Genomic DNA, 24,003 nt, shown 5'->3' with positions numbered 1-24,003 from the left:
CTGGAATGCAATGGCACAATCTGAGCTCACTGCAACCTCTGCCTCCTGGGTTCAAGCTATTCTCCTGCCTCAGTCTCCCGAGTAGCATAGATTACAGGCGCCACCACGCTGGCTAATTTTTTGTATTTTTAGTAGAGATGGGGTTTCACTATGCCAGCCAGGCTAGTCTCGAACTCCTGACCTCAGGCAATCCACCTGCCTCAGACTCCCAAAGTGCTGGGATTACAGGCATGAGCCACTGCGCCCAGCCTGGAGTCTTCATTTCTTTAGGAAGGCTTCCATAGCATGTAACTCTTACTAAACTTGCAAGTTTATCTCTTGTTAATCTATCTTGTGTTAAAAGGACTTAAGTCATGAACATAGGATGGGTAAAGAGAAGGATATTTGTCCTCCTCTACCAGAAAAAGAGGCAAGGAAACACAGATGTTAACATGGCTCATTACAATATTTTGATTCTGTGCTATGACTAAATACTAGGGCATCTTGTCCGTCAATTCAAATCTCCTGTCAAATGCTCCACACCATTCCTAAGTGGGCTTTTAGAGAAATTACGCACAATGAAAAATGGAATGTAATAATAAGCTTTTCCTCTGAGCTGGAAGCTATCTTTGGCTGGATGTATTATTGCTTCAGGCCTCAGCTTCCTGAAGTGCACAATGAAAGAAATGCACTGGATAGTCCTAAATATTCTCTTTAGCTTTAGAATTCTTCTCTCCATCCTTCATGCAAACAATGATCTCAGTGGTCTGTATCACACATGTTCCCTTACTGAGAAGAGCCATCTAACTCTTAACTTAGTCAGTCCTAGGATCCAAGTGTCTGTGGCCCATTCAAACAGCTTTCTCCTTCTTCATCGAATATTTCCATCCCAAAGTACCAAATAAGTTAGGAACATGAGAGTCGAGCCTTGAGACCATGAGCAGAGCCTGATAGAGACTGGGTCATTCACACATTAACCATTAATGGATGAGTACAGAGGAATCTCAGAATGGTGGAAAAGAGTTAGAATTGAGAGATTAGCAAAGAAAAAAGCAGAAATGGATTCTAAAGGTACATGAATGCTCTAATGGGCAAAGTAAGGGGAAGAAGGTGGTTATGTCCCCATTGGTACAGTATTGGGGAATCATAAAGAATATTGCATGAATTTTTAATAAGGGATGAAGTAACAATAGCTGGGAATTTTCTCAGTGACCAAAAAAGTAAAAAATTAATGCAAAGACCAAGTTCACCCTTTGGATCACTTTATCAGGAGGGCCTAGGACATAGTAGATGCTCAGTGAGAATCTATTGAAATGGGATTAACCAAACTCCATTGGAATGAGTGAATAAAATGTTTTTAAAGAAAATGTTAAACTAGAAACATAAATAAAAGGGCTGAACAGCCACAACATTATAATATATGGGAAAACAAAGATCTGATTTACATTATATTTGTTATAGAGTAATTTGTTATTTAAGAGAAAGGTTAAAAAAAATAGGTTCTTAAAGTAATAGGCTGGGTGCAGTGGCTCATGCCTGTAAGCCCAGCACTTTGGAGGCTAAGGTGGGCAAATCACTTGAGGTCCGGAGTTCGATGTCAGCCTGGTCAACATGGCAAAACCCCATCTCTATTAAAAATACAAAAATTAGCTGGGCATGGTGGCAGGCACCTGTAATCCCAGTTATTCATGAGGCTGAGGCTGGAGAATCACTTGAGCCTGGGATGCGGAGGTTGCAGTGAGCCAAGATCGTGCCACTGCACTCCAGCCTGGGCAACAAGGGCAAAACGCCGTCTCAAAAAAATAAAATAATGTACATTGTTAAGATTGGACCAACTTAAAAGTATTATTAGAATGGAAATACATCATGTTTTATTAGTATGTTTTTATGTTTTACATTATTATAGTAATATTTCATTCCAAAAAGTATTTAGGGTGGCTTGGACTGAAAAAAAAAAAAAATAGAAATTAAGAGAAAAATTATTTCCAAAAGATTATTTAGATAGAATTTTTAAAATACATTATTTTTAGGTCAAACATATTTATTTACTTTCTTGATTAGAAATAGGTGATCTAGGCAGGCATGGTGGCTCATGCCTGTAATCCCAGCACTTTGGGAGGCCGAGGCAGGAGGATCATGAGGCCAGGAGTTCGAGACCAGCCTAGCCAACATGGTGAAACCCTGTCTCTACTAAAACTACAAAAATTAGCCAGGCGTGGTGGCACATGCCTGTAATCCCAATTACTTGGGAGGCTGAGGCAGGAGAATTGCTTGAACCCAAGAAGTGGAGATTGCAGTGAGCTGAAATCATGCCACCGCACTCCAGCCTGGGCAACAAGAGCAAAAAAACCCCGTCTCAAAAAAAGAAATAGGTGATCTTATTATTTACTTACTACTAAAATTGAAGTGCTAAAAATAAGTTATTGTAAAGGCATCATTTTAAGATAGATTTGATATATTTTAAAAGGCTTGGCAGGGCATGGTGGCTTACGCCTGTAATCCCAGCATTTTGGGAGGACAAGGTGGGCAGATCACTTGAGGCCAGGAGTTTGAGACCAGCCTGGCCAACATGGCAAAACCCCATCTCTACTAAAATATAAAAATTAGTGGGTATGGTGGCGGGTGCCTGTAAACCCAGCTACCCAGGAGGCTAAGGTGCAAGAACTGCTTGAACCTGGGAGGCGGAGGTTGCAGTGAGACGAGATCGTGCCATTACACTTCAGCCTGGCACACAGAGCGAGACTAACTAACTAACTAACTAAATAAATAAATGGTTTGTCCTTAATCATCCAAGACTGAAATTGTGTTTAGATGTTAATTTTGCAAATCATTTATTTTGGAGTGGCCAAGGGCAAACCACATTCTTATGGGTTAAATGTTCTCTCAACATAAACAATAAAAATCACCTTAATGGGGAAATTTCTAAGGAATCTATTTCTCTGGGAATCTACTATGTATCCCTAAATGAAACATAATCAGAAGAGTGGGCCATCTTTAGGCTGTATCTTTCTGACTTCCCACCAGACAACAGGAACATAAATGCAAGAAAGAGAAAATACGGTTCATTTGCTAGAATTGGGCCACAGTTTTGCCAGGAAGTTATACTATTCACAGTAGCTATAAGGGTGTCTCAAGAAAAAAACCTAGCGCATCAAGAGAATCAACCACTTAAGTGAGCAAGAGATCTTTCATAACTTTTAAGAAGTTCTTCTACAATACTTCTTATGTGTGGGGTATACAATGAGAAAATCACTGGCTTTTAATTGCACCGGAACTCAGTTCAAATCCTGTGTAGGGGATTTACTGGTACTTACTAGTCAAGTGACTTTGTAAGAAAGTCACCCACCTTTTCATGAAGGTGGTCAATCCAAGATGAAGCCAAGATTAAGTTCACCCACACACAATTCCATCTTCATAGAATAAAAAAATGTAAAATAATAGTAATTTAAGCAAGATAGAAAGGTATTTCCTCTTCATGTGAAAGGCTGGTATGGGGCTCCACAGTATCCAAAAGCTGGGTTCCTTCTAACTTTCTTGTCAGTAATTTTCAGCCTGGATTCCATCCTCAAAAGTACCTCATGGCCCAAGACAGCTGCTGGGGCCCCTGCCATTGGTATGCCCTCTAAGAAGCAGGGAAGAGCAAGGGGAAGAGAACAAATGAGTGCATTTTCTAGCTAAATCAGTTCCCTTTAAAGGAGGCATTCTGAAATTTCTTCACAATGATTCCACTTGGGGATGAAATTAGTTACTAACCACATGTAGAAGCAAAGGAGCTTGGGGAAATGTAGATGTTTAACCCAAAGTGACAATGTGCTAAGGTGAGGAACGAGCTTTCAATTAGCAAAGAGGAGAAACCAGATTAGGAGGCAAAGAGCAACCTCTCTCACCAGTGTTAGAGAGTGCATGATGACAATCAGAATTCCTAGATATAATGAGCCCCTAAAAAGGTGTTTGGCAAATACTTTGTGCTTGGAAAACTACATTTATTTTCTTTCATATAATAAAATAAAACTGCTGAGGGTTATGTTTTTAATTTCTTTTATAACTCCGTAAATGTGTAGGCCAGGGTTTGTCAATCTCAGCATTACTAATATTTGGAGCCAGATAATTTTTGCTGTGGGAGGCCTTTTCTGTGCTGTATAGGTTCTTTATTAGCATCCCTGGCCTTGACCCACTAGATGCCAGTAACTCCTCACTCCCAACTGTGACAATCAAAAATATTTCCAGTCATTGCCAATTGTTCCTCGGGGAGCAAACTGCCCTCAGTTGAGAACCAGTGGCCTTGACCTGTGCTGGACAGTAAGGTACTCTCCTGTATTCTCTAAGGTTGAGTGGTGCAGGGTCTAAAGACCCTTGAGCTCATAGTGCTGATTCCATTATGTCGAACCCAGCATACTCTTGAAATGATGAAGCACAGAGAGGAATCTCTACATTTCAAATGTTTTCTTTAGGAAGCAAGATTTTCAACTCAAGGCATACACACAGACCAGGTGGTCTTTGATGTGTACAAAGAACAAAGAGAAGGTTGGAGATTATATAAAAAGAAGAGATGTTATGTGTTGTTTTGAAAGAAAGTTTATTGGCACGAATAAAATTTTGGGGAGCTGGTAAGTTCTGATTGGTGAATGACAGCAGTAGGGAAAATTAGTCTTAGAGTTGCAACAGCTTATTTCAGTAGCTACAGATAAAACCAGTTTCAGGTTATGGCAGGCAGTTCGAGCAGCCAGGCTTGCAGAGAATAACCTTCTTGAAATGTTATGTGCCTTAAGTGTTTAGACCGATTCTAAGCAGATACAGGAATAACTCCATAATATCACATCCATTGGGCATTGTATGGACAATAAAGCTTTTAAGTATGTTGGAGGGTGACCTGGGAAGGCATGGCTAAGAAAGTGGCTTTTGTGCTGAGACCTGAAGACAGTGAGTGAGCTGGGGAAGGAACATTCTGAGTGGATGGAAAAAGCAGCCATCCACTGCTGGAAAAAGAGTATAAGGTAATTAAGTTGGGAACAAAGGCCGCAGGCATGGAGGCTCACACCTGTAATCCTAGCACTTTGGGAGGCTGAGGTGGGTAGATCACTTAAGGTCAAGAGTTTGAAACCAGTCTGGCCAATATGGTGAAACCCTGTCTCTACTAAAAAATAGAAAAATTAGCCGGGGATTGTGGCAGGCACCTGTAATCCCAGCTACTTGGGAGGCTGAGGCAGGAGAATTGCTTAAACCCAGGAGGCAGAGGTTGCAATGATCCACGATTGCACCACTGCACTCCAGCCTGGGTAACAGAACAAGGCACCGTTTTAAAAACAGACAACAAAGCTGGGGACAGCGTACAGACAGACAAGAGAGAGCCAGAGAGAATAAGGATAAGGCTTTGGATTTTAGTCTGAGTGAGATGGAAACGCATCATTAGGTTTAAGGTAGACAGCAGTGTGATGCCACTTTTATGTTTTTGAAGGGTCTTTCCAGCAGCCACGAGGAAATATGATTGGGGTCAGAGTGGAAGCTAGGAGACCCATCAGGATGTTCTTGGATTCATCCCAGACAGAGAGAATAGCAGTTTGGAGGTGGGAAGAATGATTAAATGAGATCTCTTCCACAGGGGGTCTGAAGGAGGTGACAGACAGGCTTTGCAGATGGTCACCAGAAGTGATTAAAAAGTGTGTGGCTTCTAGAAAATGTTATGCAAACCTAATCTTTTAAAATATATCATCAGAAAATTGTATCGTTAACACTGCTTCTGACTTTTCTGAGTTTTCTGACTTTTCTCTCCCTATATTTGTACAAACTGTTTCTAGAGTTGTTGGCCTATAAGAAACACAATGTAGAAGACAAGGATCTATATGCCTCTACTTGTTTGAGTGATTACAGAACTATTATCAATATGTACATGCCTGAATTTCCCCATCTGTAAAATAGAGTGACTACAGATTACCAGTAACCTTGTTTAACCTAAGTATTGAGAGAAAAAGCTCACCTAATACTTCATGAATCCCAAAAGAAATGCAAATTGTAATTATTTGCACAGGTATCCAGTTGTGATAACATCCAAAGGAGACAAACTTTGATTAATAAGCAAGATTCATTCCCAACGATTCCCAAGGATCTCAAGTTAAAGACAACCCTTAAATTTCTGTCAGCTTTGTAACTGTAATATATTCCAGGGTTTCAGTTGAGCTTAATTGTGACTTATTGATTCATTCTTGCTTTCTGACAAAAAGGATTGCTTTCTTGTGAAATTCAAAGTCTCTCATGGCAGCCATAATTAATCATTTGCAAAATATGCTTTAACCATCTATGATCCCTAGTATACAAATTTCTTTCATTGCAATAATTTTAAAGTAATTCTAATAAACCTGTTCCAGTCAAATGCCTTGTAAGTCTGCAAAAGATAATTTCTTGATGGGATATGGGAAAAAATGAGTGCTTAAATAAGAATGATTACCAGTGCAACAAATTATCATTCCTATAATACACAATTAATACAAAACTGGACAAAAAGAATGCTTATGAAATTTAATCAACCTCATAGCATTACGTGCTTTATCTGCAATGATGGCATGAAAAAGTTATCTAAAATTCCAGTTGAAGACCAATTAATATAATCAATACTAGAAAATGTCTGGACAGAGCAAATGCTCAAGACATTACATAAAATGAGTAAGTGGACTGTAACCAGGCATTTCATTCCTGTCTAAGATCTAGACAGTCGGAGATAAGCAAAGATTATCTTCACCAAATTATTTCACATTCACGTAGTAACTCTGTTCTAGTTTAAAGTAACAATCGCGTGTATTAAATGAGCATAATTGTGGAAATGCATCATTAGAACAAAGTTTTTGATTTAGAAATACTATTCTATAATCATTTATTGTATGTATTTGAAAGAACTTTCACAAAATAATCATTTTCATAAATATGCTATTTCAAAATTATTATATATTCCTTAGATTAATTGTTATTTGTAAAATAAAGGTGTATTCCTGTTTTAGGACTAAATGTAATATTCATAAAATAAATTTTATCAAACACTATTTTTATCCCAAAGTTGCTCCAATGTTTTTAGCTACTTTGTAAACTTTACTCATCTACATAATCTGATTACAAAACCTACTTCAGACTGGAGCTAGAGTATCATCACATATATATTTAAAAAACAAAGATTTTGGTGTATTGGGATTGAGGTAAGAATTGTATTATATCAAACATATAAATGAGTAACATAATAAAGTGTATAGTACTTTAGTGTGTAGTAAATAATGCTCAAAAATGGAAAAGGGACTGTTTAATGAAAAAAATCAAATTATTTAACCAGCAATTCCTACAAAGAAACCAAAATACATGCAAAATAACATAAGTGTAAACAGAATACATTAAATCCTCTCTGGTCTAACCAGAGGGCATTTTCTCTTAATGTTTTTTAATAGAAAATTACAAACAAAATATAAAATAAAGTAATATATAGAACCATTGATACCTGTATCTTGATGGCAGTGGTAGCTACGCAGGTCAAATCTTACACGTGATAAAAATCTCACAAAATTAAATACATGCATTCCACACATGTAAATTTTGTGATTTTGATATTGTTTATAATTACTTAAAGTGTAACCATTGGTGAAAACTGGGCATACATTATTTCTCTGAGCTGCCTTTGCAACTTCCTGTGAATCCATCATTATTCCAAAATTAAAAGTGTTTTGCAGCATTCATACACGTATAGGAAACGTACCTTAGAACATTGCTTGTGATTCTGGCACCAAACCAGGGAACCATTGTTCTGTAAAAAGAAAAAGAAAGAATACTTACCCATTATATACTCTTCTAATAGAAAGCTACACATACACAGATTTATAACTTGAAATTATAATTTATACATATAATTTTTGAATATTTGCATTTTAACAAATGCCCAATCTTGTAAAATCTGATGTCCTTCCCTTCCAATGATAGAAAATGTGTTTGTAATGTAAGTTTCATTTTGTTGTTGATTTCATGATGTAAACGAAGACATATAAAATACTAAGGATTCCAAGCTGTCTGAAATGAAAAAGGGTTTGAGGCAACTTTGATGGTGTGTTGAGCACTGACGCAGGAAAATGAACATTATAGACTTTCTGCCCATAGTCAGCAGTTATGGGAAATTTACAACTTAAGCATTGTAGGTGATTTTGATCTCAACCAATTTATAGGAATAAGAGTTTAGGATTGGAAGAAAGAGGCTGTATTAGTCTGTTCTTACACTGATATAAAGAACTACCTGAAACTGGGTAACTTTTGAAGAAAAGAGGTTTCATTGACTCACAGTATTATAGGCCTAAAACAAAGTACAGCTGGGGAGGCTCAGGAAACTTACAATCATGGTGAAAGGCAAAGGCGAAGCAAGCACATCTTACCATGGCAGAGCAGGAGAGGGAGAGAGAGAGAGAGATAATTCACACATTATCATGAGAACAGCGAGGAGGACATCCACCCCCATGATCCAATTACCTCTCACCAGGCCCATCCTTCCAATTCGACATAAGATTTGGGCCGGCACACAAATCCAAACCACATCAGTTGCCACGTGAAAAGCCTTCTATTACTCTTTCACCAAACATATGATCACAGACAAGAAACTTAACATCCCCATGTCTCAGTTTATCCATCTGTAAAGCAAGCCTAACAGCAGCAATATCTCAAGCATCAAGCCACTGGAATAACTAAGTGAAACAATAGATACACTCAATAGATAACAAATATTTGGGGCTGGGCACAGTGGCTCACACCTGTAATCCCAGTACTTTAGGAGGCTGAGGCAGGTGGATCACCTGAGGTCAGGAGTTTGAGACCAGCCCAGCCAATATGGTGAAACCTCATCTCTACTAAAAAAATATAAAATTAGGTGGGTATGGTGGCACATGCCTGCAATCCCAGCTACCAGGGAGGCTGAGACAGAACTGCTTGAACCTGGGAGGTGGGGGTTGCAGCGAGCCAAGATTGTACCATTACACTCCAGCCTGGGCAACAAAAGCAGAACTCTGTCTCAAAAAAAAAAAAAAGAGACTATGATTTATTATCCTGAACATTAGAATTTCTATATTCCACATAACTAAGACATTGGTTATGTTTTTTTTTCTCTGGTTGGGGAGCTTTTAACTCAGGTTATGCCAGGCTGGAAGAGCTGGCAAAGCTAGCAGAAACTATCACCTGATGGCTAAGATGTCATTAACTCTAGTTCTCTGAAGTTCAAGGTAGAGATGAGACAAAATCACTTGTTTCCTATGTTTGGACATCTAAACTTTTAATATGAAGAATATCAGTATGGATACAGCAAGATGACATGTGTTTGAAGTTATGAAAAAGGAAAACTGAACCAAAAATATATCTTTTAGAAAATACTTTTATAACAAATTTATTGAGATACAATTCACAAAATTCAGTCATTTAAACTGTACAATTCAATGGCTTTGACTATATTCAGAAAGCTATGCAACCATCACCACTATCTAATTGTAGAACATTTTCATCAACCCAAAAAGAAACATGGATCTATTTGTAGTCACTCCCATTCTGTCTTCCCCACTATCTGCCTTACCCTGGCAAACACTAATCTACTTTCTGTCTTTATGTATTTGCCTATTTTGGACATTTTCTATAAATGTAATCATACAATATGTGTCTGGCTTCTTGATGCTAAATGCTACATCAATCTTGCTTCATGTACTTTGTAGTATATATTAGTGCTGCATCCTTTTTGACTGTCAGATGCAGCTATATGGCTATACCACATTTTGTACATCTACTGCCAATAATATATCTGAATATGCCCCTTTCCAATAATAGCTTAATTATAGGATCCCCAAAACCACTAAATAAATCTCAGCTGTATAGGATTGGCAATCTTCTTCTTCAATGTGAAGATTATTATCTTAAAATATCTCAGTCCCTTATGAATGCTTTAACTATGAAACCCCTCTAGCATATAGTCCTACTTTTTACTCCTTCTCAGCCTTAACTTGCAATAATTCCTACACATTCTTAGGATTTTAGCCAATCTCCTATGAACTTACACACCACCTACTGAGTTCCGTTCATTCACACCTGGGCCCTCATCTCTCTGTCAACATCCATGTCCCCCAACAAGACAAGCAAGGACTGAAGCTAGAGACGCATACAAACAGCCTAGAGTGAAGTTCAGTATGATTTTTGGCAGGGATTACATCAGGGAAATAATTAGATTGGGCAGAGGCCAATGCTGGACAAATAGTGGGCGTGGTTTAATTACTGGAAAATGAGGTGTTAGGAGAAAGCGTATAAAGAGGGCATAACACACCCTTTTATAAAACTGAGGTTTTATAAAGGGAGCCATTGGCTTGGTTACAAGCTAAAAGTTCACTGAGGGGCCAGGCTGACTAGGGCATGGTCATAAATAGGGTGACAACTGCAAAAAGCAGGGGCCAGGCATTGAGCATGCAGAAGCTGGAGGCTGGGGCAGGGCAGCTTTGGAGAAGCTCCTACACTGACAGCCAGCCTCAGCATGTTGCCTGGTGTGTAGGTGCATACGAGATTGGCTAAAATCCTAAGTATGTGTAGGAATTATTGGGAGTTAAGGCTTAGAAGTAAATATTAGGGCTGTATGCTAGAGGAGTTTCATAGTTAGTTTCCCCTGCTTCCCTTCTGCAGAGTTGGCTCCAGCCAGGACTTCCAAGGACCACACCTGTCTGAGCACATCCTGGATTCAACCTGAGTGTTCCAGGCTCCTCCTCACCCTGTGATGGGAAGCAATGAGGCACCTTCTAAAGAGACTCAGGGCTGAAGTGGATAGGCTCAGACCTTGGACACGGGGTCAAAGCCAGTTCCTGAAGGTCTTTTTCAGCACTATCTTGGTTTGAAGGCTTTGAGCCTCCTTTAGACAGGTCAGCGGGGTCCTGTTCCTTAGTCTACAAACCTCAACATGGGCACAGGTGAGACTTCCTTCTTTTCCAGATTTTTTTTTTCCTAGGCAGATGGGCAGGACCTTATCTCTGGATGAGATCAGGGGACCCTCAGCTATCTCTGCACTTGCTGTATTCCTCTTTGGAGTTTTATCACACCCTCTCCTGCTGAATGATACACTTTATTTTGTCTGTGTCTTGGTTCTTCAACTAGACTGATTCCTGGGGACAGAACTCCATGTGTTCTCTTTTCCTGTCTGTATCATGTTAGCAAGGGAGGGAAGCTCTTGGTCCTCATAGAGAAAGCATATTTCTGAGGCCAGGCAAGGGTGACTGGGATTCCAAAAGTGGGCATGGCAACTGTTGCCTGGGGTTCCAAAAGTAGGCACAGCAACTGTTGTTAACAGGTTGACAAAATATGACTAAAGTGGCAATACAGCTTTGACTATTATTATTATTATTATTATTATAGTGGCCAAATCTATGTGGCAGACATGTGCCTTGATGTTTTAATACTCACCCCACGTAATCATTCAAAATGACATAAGCCTCATTTATTCCTTTTACAGTTAAGAAACCTGTAGTCAGGAAAACCAAGTAACATATGTAGAGTGACAAAGCCAGCAATTAACTTCAATGGTAAGCAACATAACAGGTAAAGCCACAGGTGAAGAAAGGAGCAAGATGCACACTCAATTTTGAAGGAATTTCCATATTTATAACCTTGAAAGGAGAGATGAAGATTGGTCCAACAGTCCCAAATACCATATGTTGAGGAAGCAGCAGTTTAGATGGATGGGGTGGAGCAAAGAAGAGGAGGGGTGATCAGGTAAATAGAAAGTAGATGGTAGGATTTTGATTATAGAAGATTTTATCTCAGGAAATATTTTTTTTTATTTAGCAATAATCAGAGAGTTAATTAAAACAAAAATAGAGCCTTAGAGTGTTGAGAAGCCCTGTGTAGGACATAACTTGATATGGTTTGGCTGTGTCCCCACCCAAATCTAATCTTGAATTGTAGCTCCCACAGTTCCCACGTGAGGTGGGAGGGACCTTGTGAGAGGTAATTGAATCATGCGGGCAGGTTTTTCCCATATTATTCTCGTGACAGTCTCATAAGATCTGATGGTTTTATAAAAGGCAGTTCTGCACACGCTCTCTTGCCTGCCACCATGTAAGATGTGCCTTTGCTCCTCCTTTACCTTCCACGATGATTGTGAGGCCTCCTTAGCCATGTGAAACTGTGAATCCATTAAACCTCTTTCTCTTTATAAATTACTCAGTCTCAGGTATGTCTTTATTAGCAGCATGTGAACAAACTAATATACCCTTGAGTAGCTTTCTTTTGTTCCCTTTGACTGTGGGTTGAATGGCCAAACTTCAACAACAAAAGCACAAAGGATGCAGCAGAGATTGTCTTCAGCTGCCCAACCTCCCCTTCCCAAATGTAAACCTTCCTGCCCTGCCCCACACCAACTCTCCTTCTTTCCAGGAATTCAATGCTCCCCATACCATTCGCTTATACACACCCATCAAAATGAGAAGGAAACCAATAGCCACAGAGCCTATTTTGAATCGGGAATTAATGCATTTTCATTTCAAGCAAAATTTTCTACTAATCATAAAATGAAAACCTCTGTCATTACAAGGAAATATTTGGGGCAATGGCAAGCATGCATAAACGATTATGATTAGAATGATTTTTTAAAATTAGAGAAGATAGCATGTCATAGGCTGCTTGGGATGATTAAAAAGATAATCCATGTAAAGTATTTATCAAAATGTTTGGAACAGGATTTTTAAAAAATCCTTTGTTATTATCGATATGATTTTGTTGTCATTTGCCATTAGTATTGTCTTTAGCAGTTGGGGAGTAATCCTAGATTTAATATCTCCCAGCTCACAACAGATAATACTCACCCTAGACTAACTGATTCAGTCTTATTAGTGAGACTCAAAAGTATTTAGCATTGAAAATTCTAAGATACACTATTTTAGCAAATACTAAAATACAAATAAAATTTGCAGTAAAAAAGGGGATGCTTTTCCATTCTGTTTTTTCCTTGGGTGGAAGCAATTTTTCAACATTTGCCAACAGGATGAGTAGGCAATGGTATTAGTATTTTTGCTTTAATTTCCTGACTGGCCATTTGTTTTCCTTTACCGTTGATAGTCTCTTTTACCATATCTAATGTGAATTGTTCACCATTCTAAAAATCAATTTTAGCAACTATTAGTACCACTTAGACTCAATGATTATTTGTCTACTGTAAAAATTCTCTAGCACCTCATTCATCTTTTGCATTTATTTGTGAAGTTTTTCCACAAGGAAATTTTATATGCATGCACACACACAGATGCACTCATCCACGCATTCACATATATATTTTCCCTCAAAATGCATCTCTAGTTCCTTTTTGGATTTTGGGTTTCCTGGTTTTTTTCTTAAATAATCACTCCCATGGCAAGGTTTTGCAGCTGTTCTGTGCTTTTGCCTGTATCAATCATCGTGTGCTATGCTATTTATCTCTACTAAGAACTTCTAAGAACCCTGCCCACTAGCATAAGGGATGCCAATAAACCCCAGATTAATGCTGGCCACTTTGTTTAGGCCAGGTGTTACCCCATCACAATCCACCTATGTTGCTTACATATGGTGCTCTTTGAGCAGAAGAGCAATGAAAAAATACAAGAATCCAGTACATTTCAACACTCTGCCCCAGGGAAAGTTCTTCATCCGATTACAATAGCCTTCACCAGTTAAGCCACTTGACAATAAAATAAAATACAGTATTTGCAATTAAGTCTTGTTCTGGCTTAAAGCCAACAAAGATAAAGAGTCAAAGTACATTAGGCTAGAAACACGTTTGCCTCTAGAACCATCATTGTAACCTTCAGGCAGGATTAGACAGTGGGACTTTTGTAATTAAATAAAGATTACATCCTGTATTTTATTGGTTTAACTAGATCAAACATGAATGCTAGTCAATCCAACTTTCAAAGAGTTTATATAAGTTCAATCAACTGCACCCAGCCATTATTTCAATGACATTTTCAAAGTCTTTTCATTTCTACCCTTTTGAATTTTCCTTAAAGAAAGATAATTCTTCAAAAGCTTCAAGTAAAGAAAACACGTCATTCACGCAAAGACAACCCACATGGGAAGAATAAAGATAAATGAAAACTAGTTCTCTAGATACAACCATATGAAAAGAGAAAACAGAGTTAGGAATAGATCCCACATATTTCCTTCAACACAGCCAGGTGTTGGCATGGAACAGCTAAAGAACTAATCAGTCTGCAGTTTCCAAAATACACACCAAACTAGTGTCTAACAATGGAACTGAACATTTGAAATAGATGCAAGTCAGAAAACCCACCATAGACCTTAACTTTACCAATCAATGCTTTGACATTAGCTGTGACCCTTAATGGACAATTTTGTGTCCAAGTTTTTGGTAAGTTATTTCAAAGCAATAGATAAAACTATGGATACAAGTGATTACATATTTGTCCAAATCCACAGAACATACAACACCAAGAGTGAAGCGTATGCAAACTGCGGACCCTGGTGATGATGATGTGTCAGTATAGGTTCATCCATTGTCACAAATGTCCCACTCTGGTAGGGGATGTTGGTAATGGGAAAGGCTGTGGATTGTGGGGAAAGCGAGTATGTGGATATGCTGTGTACCTTCCGCTCAATTGCTGTGGACCTAAAACTGCTCTAAAAAATAAAAAGTCTATTTAAAAGGTTAAGGGGGAGGGCTTTCTTTATATATTTGTTGTTCATAAGTAATATTTCTTTCAAATCTTATAAAATATCCTCAGTAGTCTTTTCATTAACCTAGAAAAAGTCTCTCTGTATTCTACAAATATTTCACATTTAATGGAATTCTATAGGAAACAAATTTTGACCATATAGAAATACACCTGCCTCCAGACATCCAGCCTTCCCACACTGTCCTGTCTTCAAAGAAAATGCCACTTTTCCCAGGAAGCCTTCTCTGACCCCTATACCCAGACTACTATAGCTCTCTCTCTGTTGCTTGCTCTTATAACATCCTGCACTTCTCCTCCCAGGCATTCTATCACACAGTGGACAAGTGTAAATTATGTGTGTTGTTTTAATTTAATGATCTTCTGCCCTCCAGCCTGCAGAAGCTTCGGTAGTAGTGTTTATCCCTAGCACATGCTTGCCATTGGCTCTCTGGCACATAGCAGTGTGCCTACCACAGAGTAAATAGTCTTCATAAATGGTATTGATTAAAGAAATAAATGAATGGAGTACAAGGTTATACGATGGAATTTAAGCTTTAGTTATTAGGTCCTGAGGAGCTAGAAATAATGATATAAATAGATTGAGCTGATGAAATGTTTCATTTTCTCTGGATGGAGCTTTTAGGAAGTAGGTTCATTATTTTGTTTCCTATGATGTCAATGTCCAAGAAATTTGGCATGATAACATCCAAAACTGAACAAACACTTGCATTTGGGATCAAATACATATTATTTAAGAAATAAAGGCCAGGCGTGGTGGCTCACACCTGTAATCCCAGTACTTTGGGAGGCCGAGGCAGGCGGACCACAAGGTCAGGAGTTTGAGACCAGTCTGGCCAATATAGTGAAACCCCATCTCTATTAAAAATACAAAAAATTAGCTGGGTGTGGTGGCATGCACCTGTAATACCAGCTTCTTGGGAGGGTGAGGCAGTAGAATCATGTGAACCTGGGAGGTGGAGGTTGCAATAAGCCGAGATTGCACCATTGCACTCCAGCCCAGATGACAGGGCAAGATTCCATTTCAAAAAAAGAAAGAAAGAAAGAAAGAAAAGAAAAGAAAGAAAGAAAGAAAGAAAGAAAGAAAGAAAGAAAGAAAGAAAGAAAGAGAAAGAGAGAGAGAGAGAGAGAGAGAGAAAGAAAGAAAGAAAGAAAGAAAGAAAGAAAGAAAGAAAGAAAGAAAGAAAGAAAAATACCAATTATCATTTTATAGGGTGTAGATAAAGTCATCTAAAGGAAATGTATAGAACAGCAAATGCCAGACTTTTCTTCTTCTCATCATTCCCTAAACAATACAGTGTAGCAGCCATTTACATAGTATTTACATAGTATTAGGTGTTATAAGGTACAGATGATTTAAAATATATGGGAGGATATTTGCAGGTTATATGCAAATACCACACCATTTTATTTGAATAACTTGAGCATTTTCAGATGTTGGTGTCTGCTGGGATGGGGAGGGAAGACAGGTCCTGAAACCCTGAGGGTGCATCATAACTTCATTCCAGGTTGAGATACTTTTCCTGAAACTGATAGAATTGTGTCCTCCAAGTATATTCATCCAAGAAGAACATATTGTTCTTTCAATGTAACCAGCAGTTATTTTCCACCTGTTCTTTTTAAAACAACTTAAGTGTGAAGCTGAGTGCCAAAGAGTTGAAAGGAACAATAGAAATGTCTAAGAAAGTATCATCAGAGTAAAGAGGCAACCTACAGAATGGGAAAAATGTTTTGCAATCTATCCATCTGACAAAGGGCTAATATCCAGAATCTACAAGGAACTTAAACAAATTTACAAGAAAAAAAAAACATCAAAAAGTGGGTGAGGGATATGAACAGACACTTGCCAAAAGAAGACATTTATGTGGCCAACAAACATATGAAAAAAAGCTCAACATCACTGGTCATTAGAGAAATGCAAATCAAAACAATAGTGAGATACCATCTCACTGGAGAGGATGCAGAGAAATAGGAACACTTTTACACCGTTGGTGGGAGTGTAAATTAGTTCAACCATTGTGGAAGACAGTGTGGTTATTCCTCAAGAACCTAGAACCAGAAATACCATTTGATCCAGCAATCCCATTACTGGGTATATTTCCAAAGGATTATAAATCATTCTACTATAAAGACACATACACATACACATATATGTTTACATGTATAAATACACACATGTTTACATGGTGAAACACACATGTTTACATGTGTAAACATATACCTGTGTGCTTACATGTGTAAACATACACACATGTTTACATATTACAGCACTATTCACAATAGCAAAGACTTGGAACCAACCCATATGCCCATCAGTGATAGATTGGATAAAGAAAATGTGGCACATATACACCATGGAATACTATGTAGCCATTAAAAAGGATGAGTTCATGTCCTCTGTAGGGACATGGATGAAGCTGGAAACCACTGTTCTCAGCAAACTAACACACGAACAGAAAACCAAACACTGCATGTTCTCACTCATAAGTAGGAGTTGAACAATGAGGATACATAGACACAGGGAAAGGAACATCACCCACGAGGGCCTGTGGGGGAGTGGGGGGCTAGGGGAGAGAGAACATTAGGGCAAATACATAATGTAGATGACAGGTTGATGGGTGCAGCAAACCACCATGGCACGTGTATACCTATGTAACAAACCTGCACATTCTGAACATGTATCCCAGAACTTAAAGTATAATTTAAAAAAAAAGAAAAGGTAGTACATATACATAGTGGAGCATTATTCAGCCACAAAAAGGAAAAGAAATGTCTTTAAAAAACCAAATGTCAATCTCATTCAAAGTTCTTGTGAAGAAGGAAAATCATCATCAAAGAAGAAAATTATGCAAGACCAACACAGAGAGAAAACAATATTAAATAAATTTACATGACTCCCAGTTACATTTTTTTTTCAAGACAGGGTGTCACTCTGTTACCCAGGCTGGAGTGCAGTGGTGAGATCACAGCTCACTGTAACCCTCACCTCCAGGGACACTCTTCACCATGGTTATCTGCAAAGAGCATAACAAGATGTGAATTTACAAGTGGCTATAGTGCACTTTAGGTGATATGTAATAACTAAAAGTGTTTTGAAGTCATCTTGGGTCTTTTATTTCCTTAACTGTCATAGCTGTTGTGTTCTTAATACAGAATGTTGTATAAATACATATAACTGAAAATTCATCAAGAAAAACTTTAGCAGAAACTAAAGTTGCATAGACAGCTACTAACACCATGACTTGTGACATTTCTTAGCTACATCAGGATTCAACCTTGACCATCTTGGGAAGGTAGTGTGCAATAGCTGCTCTTATACACAAATGATTGAAAACCATTATTCTTGTTATCTTATAAATTTATTGAGGGCTTTTGAAATTCTGACTTTACAGTTAATACATAAGCTACATAGGACTCCAGAGCGCTGAGAACTTCTATCTCACCAGCACTCCTTCTGTGCAAAGTATTTTGATCAATGGGCATTTTGGTTTCTGTCAAAGTGTAAGGTCTACTTGAATCTGACCAAGCCTGTTCTCTAAACACAACCAGGATAAGAAGAGACCCAACTTGTGATTCCAAATACCCACTGAAAATGTTTGTAAACTGTAGCATTCTGACTCAGATGATACCATATCATTACAACTCAGAGAAGATCTTTGAGGGCCATTCAATCCATCTTTTTGGTGAAAACAAGACAAATGTAACTTGTTAATGACATGTCATTGTCTCATAATACAGGGAACTTTCCAAGGGAAAGAGGTTACAGTGTCCCTGTAACATGTTACCCTGCCACGCTAAGTTTTCCATCCTGAATTCCTAGCGAAATCTCTCAAAGCTGTTCAAGAGCAAAGGGGTGAGGAGCTGCATGTGATCAACTTTCAGATTTTCTGCCTGCTTATATTTTATTCTCTAATTAACTAATTCATCTAGTAACTCTAAAACATTTACCATGCCAAAGGAAAACATCAAAGAAGAGAAAAACATAACGCAAGGACCATCCATCATGCCTGAGTGTGAAAAAGGAAGATCACACACACATTACTGAATTCCATAATACTCAAGGGTAGGACCTAGATGATGACACAAACCACATCATGGAAATGAGCATGCAGTGGGAAACAGAATTTCCACTAACATCTGAGGAGACAGGAAAAGTAAAGAATGGGGTTTGAGGAGGAATCTAAGTGTCCAATAAACCTCAAAATTACCATGCTGAAGAGGAATCGTAGTGTCCAATGGTAATTTCAAAATTACCACGCCTAAGGCTGTCCCAAATCATCAGGTTAGTCATTGTCATGCATTTGAATAACATGTGAAAGCCATTGGCGACAGTGGCAACACATGAATCAGAGAAAAATTCTACATCTTGAGAATTGCAAATTAATAGCAATTCAAGTTCAACAGTCTCTCTTTGTAGATGAGTGAATTGTGGCTCATGAAGGCTAAAAAAAGCCAAAATATTAGTGATTCAAACAAAAGTAATATTTTAATACTAAACATACCTTACTTAAAGGCTTTATCTCACTACTCATCAATCATGGTAGTAAGCTCTCAGAGAAATTAATGTCTTCTTTTCTCAAATGAGATGAATGATGTCTTTATAAGATAATCACAGATATGTCTATGAAGACCACCTGTGACCATCCAAGGTCAAGGCTGTAGTCTAGCTGGCAAGATGCCAAGTTCACTGATGTGACCACTTTGCACACAAGGAGTGACTTTCAATAATGTAGAAGAATGTCTCAGACAGAGCTGGGGTCCCACGTAGAGGTTGTTTAATCCCAATTAATCATTCAGTTAGCCATGGAGAAGTCAGAATTCTAAAATCCCTCAGTAAGTTTTGATACAACAATAAAGAAAATGGTTTCCAATTGTTTTTAAATAAGAGCAGCCTAATTAATTTCCACATTGTATGGTTGTTTCAAGTGTTTGCAAAGGCACAATATCCATGTAAAGCATAGAATCTATACAGTTGTTTAATGCAGGGTTACACTAAATTAGATTTGCATATCAAAACCCCACTTGGGAGAACATGAAAATCCAATACTGTCAAGGCCATTGGGGAAGATTGACTCCATGACTTTCTTTGACCTTCTGGTAGTTCCTTGACTCGTGGCAGCATTCCAACCTTCACATCCGTGTCCTCACATTTCTGCATGTCTGTGATAAAATTTCCCCTTTCTATAAGGATACCACTCGTATTGAATTAGGGTCACACCCTTCTCCAGAATGACTCATCTTAACTAATCACACCTCCAATGACGTTATTTCCAAATAAGGCCACTTTCTGAGGTACTGGGGATTAGGACATCAACATATGGATTTAGAGGTGCATTATTCAAACCATAAAAGTGACTAAAATAAATTAAAGCCATGGGACAAATACCACATTGTTTCAGTCACACTTCACCCTGCACCTCACTTAATAATCTCTGCCTTAATATGTTCATGTATTTTTTTTTTTTTCAATTTGCTTCAAGTCACTATCAATGTTGATTTCTTCACTTTGGCCTCCTTGCCACCTCCCAGAAAATGTCAGAACATGGTGTTTCGTAACAACCCATCTGTCCATCTCGCTGACAATGGTTTTTCCTTTCATAAAGTACTTCAATCTGGCCGGGCGCGGTGGCTCAAGCCTGTAATCCCAGCACTTTGGGAGGCTGAGGCGGGTGGATCACGAGGTCAAGAGATCGAGACCATCCTGGTCAACATGGTGAAACCCCGTCTCTACTAAAAATACAAAAATTAGCTGGGCATGGTGGTGCACGCCTGTAGTCCCAGCTACTCGGGAGGCTGAGGCAGGAGAATTGCTTGAACCCAGGAGGCGGAGGTTGCGGTGAGCCGAGATGGTGCCATTGCACTCCAGCCTGGGTAACAAGAGCGAAACTCCTTCTCAAAAAAAATAAAATAAAAAAAAATAATAATAAAGTACTTCAATCTGATAGCATGTGGGTGCATCATAAGAAGGTATTTTTAATCCATAATGTAAACTGTTTAGAATCAAGTAGTCCAGTTTTGGTGAAAATGGATTGCTTGAATAAGCATGGAAGAACCACGCAGTCATAATGAGGTGATTTGGCCAAGCACACAATTCTCCCCAGGTGTAACCAATCTACTCTTAAAATGTTGCAGCCTCTGCTGAGACCTTCAGCTTTATGTTCCTGACCTTTGTTTCATGCCCGGACCTTGATTACTAATGACCCATTCTATCCCAGGAGACCCATTCTCTCTCCCTGAACACATATGTTCAGAGGAATTGACAATGACCTCTTCATCTATCAACAAGTTGGAATCAAAATTCATGTTTCAAAAGAGATGGCAGCCAGACAGTGACTCCAGCCCTCTTATTTGACAAATGAGTCTACTGATAATAAGCGAGCCTACAATGATGCTTCTGCTGAGGACAGCACCACTGACTTCTAATTAGTAAGCTCACACTTCATCAATTGTACCTAATCTGAATCAAAAAGGGCTGTCTAAAAGAATGTCCAAGCTCGGGGATGGAGACTGGACAGTTTCAGTGCTAGAACTTGGCACCTCTTATAAAGCATAGAAAGGCACTGGAGAGAAGCCTGACAGCATGACTAACTCCAACGCAGTGGCTTTCAAAGTGTGGTACTGCAACCAGTGATATCAGCCTCACCTGGAAGCTTTTAAAACATGCAAATTCTGGTGATTCACCTCACACTTGTAGAATTGAAACTCCTGAGGTTGGAGAGCAGTGAGGTGTTTTACAAGTCTTCTAAATGTGGCTGACCACCATGAAAGCCTGAGATGCTTACTCTAACTTTTGTACAACGTATCTTCCCTTGTTTTATGTGACTTTATGAAATACAATACAAACGTCTCTCTTTCTTCTCTCTCTTCCAAGCGTCCCAAATAAACGACTGAGACCATCACTCAGCTCTTACAGGTCTCTTATATGATTCTAGTCATTATAAAAGAACAACCCTCTTTGTAAAGTTGTAAATTGATCTTTGCATGTGCTGGTTTCTTTTTTCTGCAAGGCTGAGACTCAAGGTACAACATTCAGGGCGGTCTACACCTCTCTGGCCTCTGCGTCTTGGCCTCATCTCAGTCTCTGGCCATTTTCATACAGAACAACTGTAGAAACATCTAATTTCTTGCTGGGGATGACAGTGTGGCAAAAGCACAAAGCAGACTTTAAAGGCACTCTCAAATCACCCTATTATTTTTCAAAATAGATGCTTGGCAGCTGCAAGGCTTGACAGGTGCAATATGTTATGCATAATAAGTAATTCCCACAAGGCGCATTACTGCCTAGAATCTGGCATGTTGACCAGCAGAGGTTAAGGATTAATGTTAAGTTATCAAGCTAATTACTCACATGCATTAAGAGTAGCTAGAGAGGATATACTTCCGGATAACGTGAGCTGGGAACTATTGCTATTATCACTACAACCATTAAAAAAAAAATCTAACTGAAAAAAACATATGATGCCCCAGAGAAAAAAACTATTATTTCTATGTGCTTCCCTATTGAATATTTTAGCAACACATTTTGGAATATGCCTGGTAAATCCTAGAAGTTATTTTAATGATAGAGCAAAACCTCTATCTTGCTATATACATGTAAACTGGGAGATGCAGGACTTAGTTGAGCTTTATTTGTAGTAGGCAACACCCAAGAAGGTAAAATAACTGACTAAAAATATGTGTTTTCCCCCTTCTAATTAACTTTACTAAATGTCAGATTTTTGTCACACTGTTTTCTTGTGATATATGCTTTTTCATTATGCTAATTTATGTTATTCATTAAAGAGTGCAGAATAATTCATCAAACTAAAATAGAGCACCTCATAGTCTATTATGCCCTGACTTATATTCTAACCCATTAATCATGATTTTGGGTTATTTTAATATAAACTTCAAAAGACAGTGTGTTTTAATGAGGGACCACTTGAGAAAACATGATTAATTAAATGTGAGGCAGGCGAAAAGAGCAATAAACCCAAGAAAAAAACTTTACTTTGCAAAAAAAAAAAAAAAATAAAGCTCATTCCAAGAAAAATGTGTTCATTGAAGAATTAGAAGCATGTCTGAAAACTCAGGTATGTTTTCCCAATAAAATAGATGACTTGGAATTAAATGACTTTTTTTCCTTACACAATATTTATCCAGGATTTCAAATTTCAATTTAAAATTCTACTTCATCTTATCATATGCATCATATGGAAATGGAAAATCTTTCTCTTTTTTTAAGGGACAGGGTCTCTTTGTCACCTAGGCTGGAGTGTAGTGGCTCAATCATGGCTCACTGTAGCCTCAACATCCTGGGCTCAAGTGATTCTTCTGCCTCAGACTTCCAAGTAGCAAGGACTAGAGGTATGCACCATCACGCCTGGTTAATTTTTTTTTTCTTTGTAGTGATGGGGTCTCATTTTGATGCCCAGGCTGGTCCCGAATTCCCAACCTCAAGTGATCCTCCTATCTCAGATTCCCAAAGCATTGGGATGACAGGCATGAGCCATGATTGCCGTCCAGAATAGGAAATCTTTAAGTAACAAAAGCACACACGAGAGATCTGCATGTCATGCTCTACCAATTGATCTAGATTTTCAAACTGGAGTCTCTTACATTAAAAAATTAAGTTTTTAAATTTCTTTTTTTGGGGGTGGGAGAGGTCTCTTAGACCAGACCGTGGAGCACCGGGGATCTATGATTACACACTATTCATTTTATTTTATCTTTTGTAGAGATGGGGTCTCACTATGTTGCCCAGGCTAGACTAGAGCTCCTCAGCCTCTCAAGTGGCTGGGGCTATAGGCGTGCACCACACTATTCCTTTTTGAATCCCAGGATTGTCAGCACCAGGCACTCCCTCTAGGCCTAACTCATCTTGATGAGTCAGCGCATCTGTAGAGCCGACTATGAGGCTCTGTTCTGAGTAAATTGCATGGCATCCCAGGACAACTGAATGAAGCAGCACAATTGTGAAATGGAGGCAAAGGGCAGTTGATGGTCTGAGAGAGAGGGCAGAGACAACAGTCTTCAGAAAGGAAAAGAAGTTTACTTGCAAAGAAGTCCCCAAAACAGGAGACCTTAGGACCAACTCACCAACAGAAATAATGGTAATATGATTTTAAAGAAGAAGATGTGGCATAACTAAGTTTGCATGAGTCTGCTCATGGGTAAAACCATCCATCTACTTATACGATGAGCTCACATGCCACCACACGTCTTCACAAACAGGGTTGCTAAAGACACAAGGAAAGTGAGGTTTTCGTTTAGGAGTGAGAAACTGAACAGAGTTAAGGTCTACACGGCCTCATTTATTCAGAAGATGAAAACTTGTCAGCATAACCCTGTC

The 24,003-nt window shown here is 38.6% G+C and overlaps 1 protein-coding gene across 1 annotated transcript in view; it reads right to left on the bottom strand.

Moving 5' to 3' along the window:
* The window catches only part of ANOS1 (anosmin 1), a 193,621-nt gene that overhangs the window by 153,948 nt on the left and 15,670 nt on the right, over nucleotides 1–24,003 (bottom strand). The window contains exon 2 of the mRNA XM_017511848.2: nucleotides 7,709–7,756. Within this exon, the coding sequence (XP_017367337.1) occupies nucleotides 7,709–7,756 (48 nt within the window). The remainder of the gene's footprint in view (nucleotides 1–7,708; nucleotides 7,757–24,003) is intronic.

The sequence above is a fragment of the Cebus imitator genome, unplaced genomic scaffold (assembly GCF_001604975.1).
Source record: "Cebus imitator isolate Cc_AM_T3 unplaced genomic scaffold, Cebus_imitator-1.0 Scaffold455, whole genome shotgun sequence".
Lineage (NCBI taxonomy): Eukaryota > Metazoa > Chordata > Mammalia > Primates > Cebidae > Cebus > Cebus imitator.
This window is presented reverse-complemented; position numbering and strand designations above follow the sequence as displayed.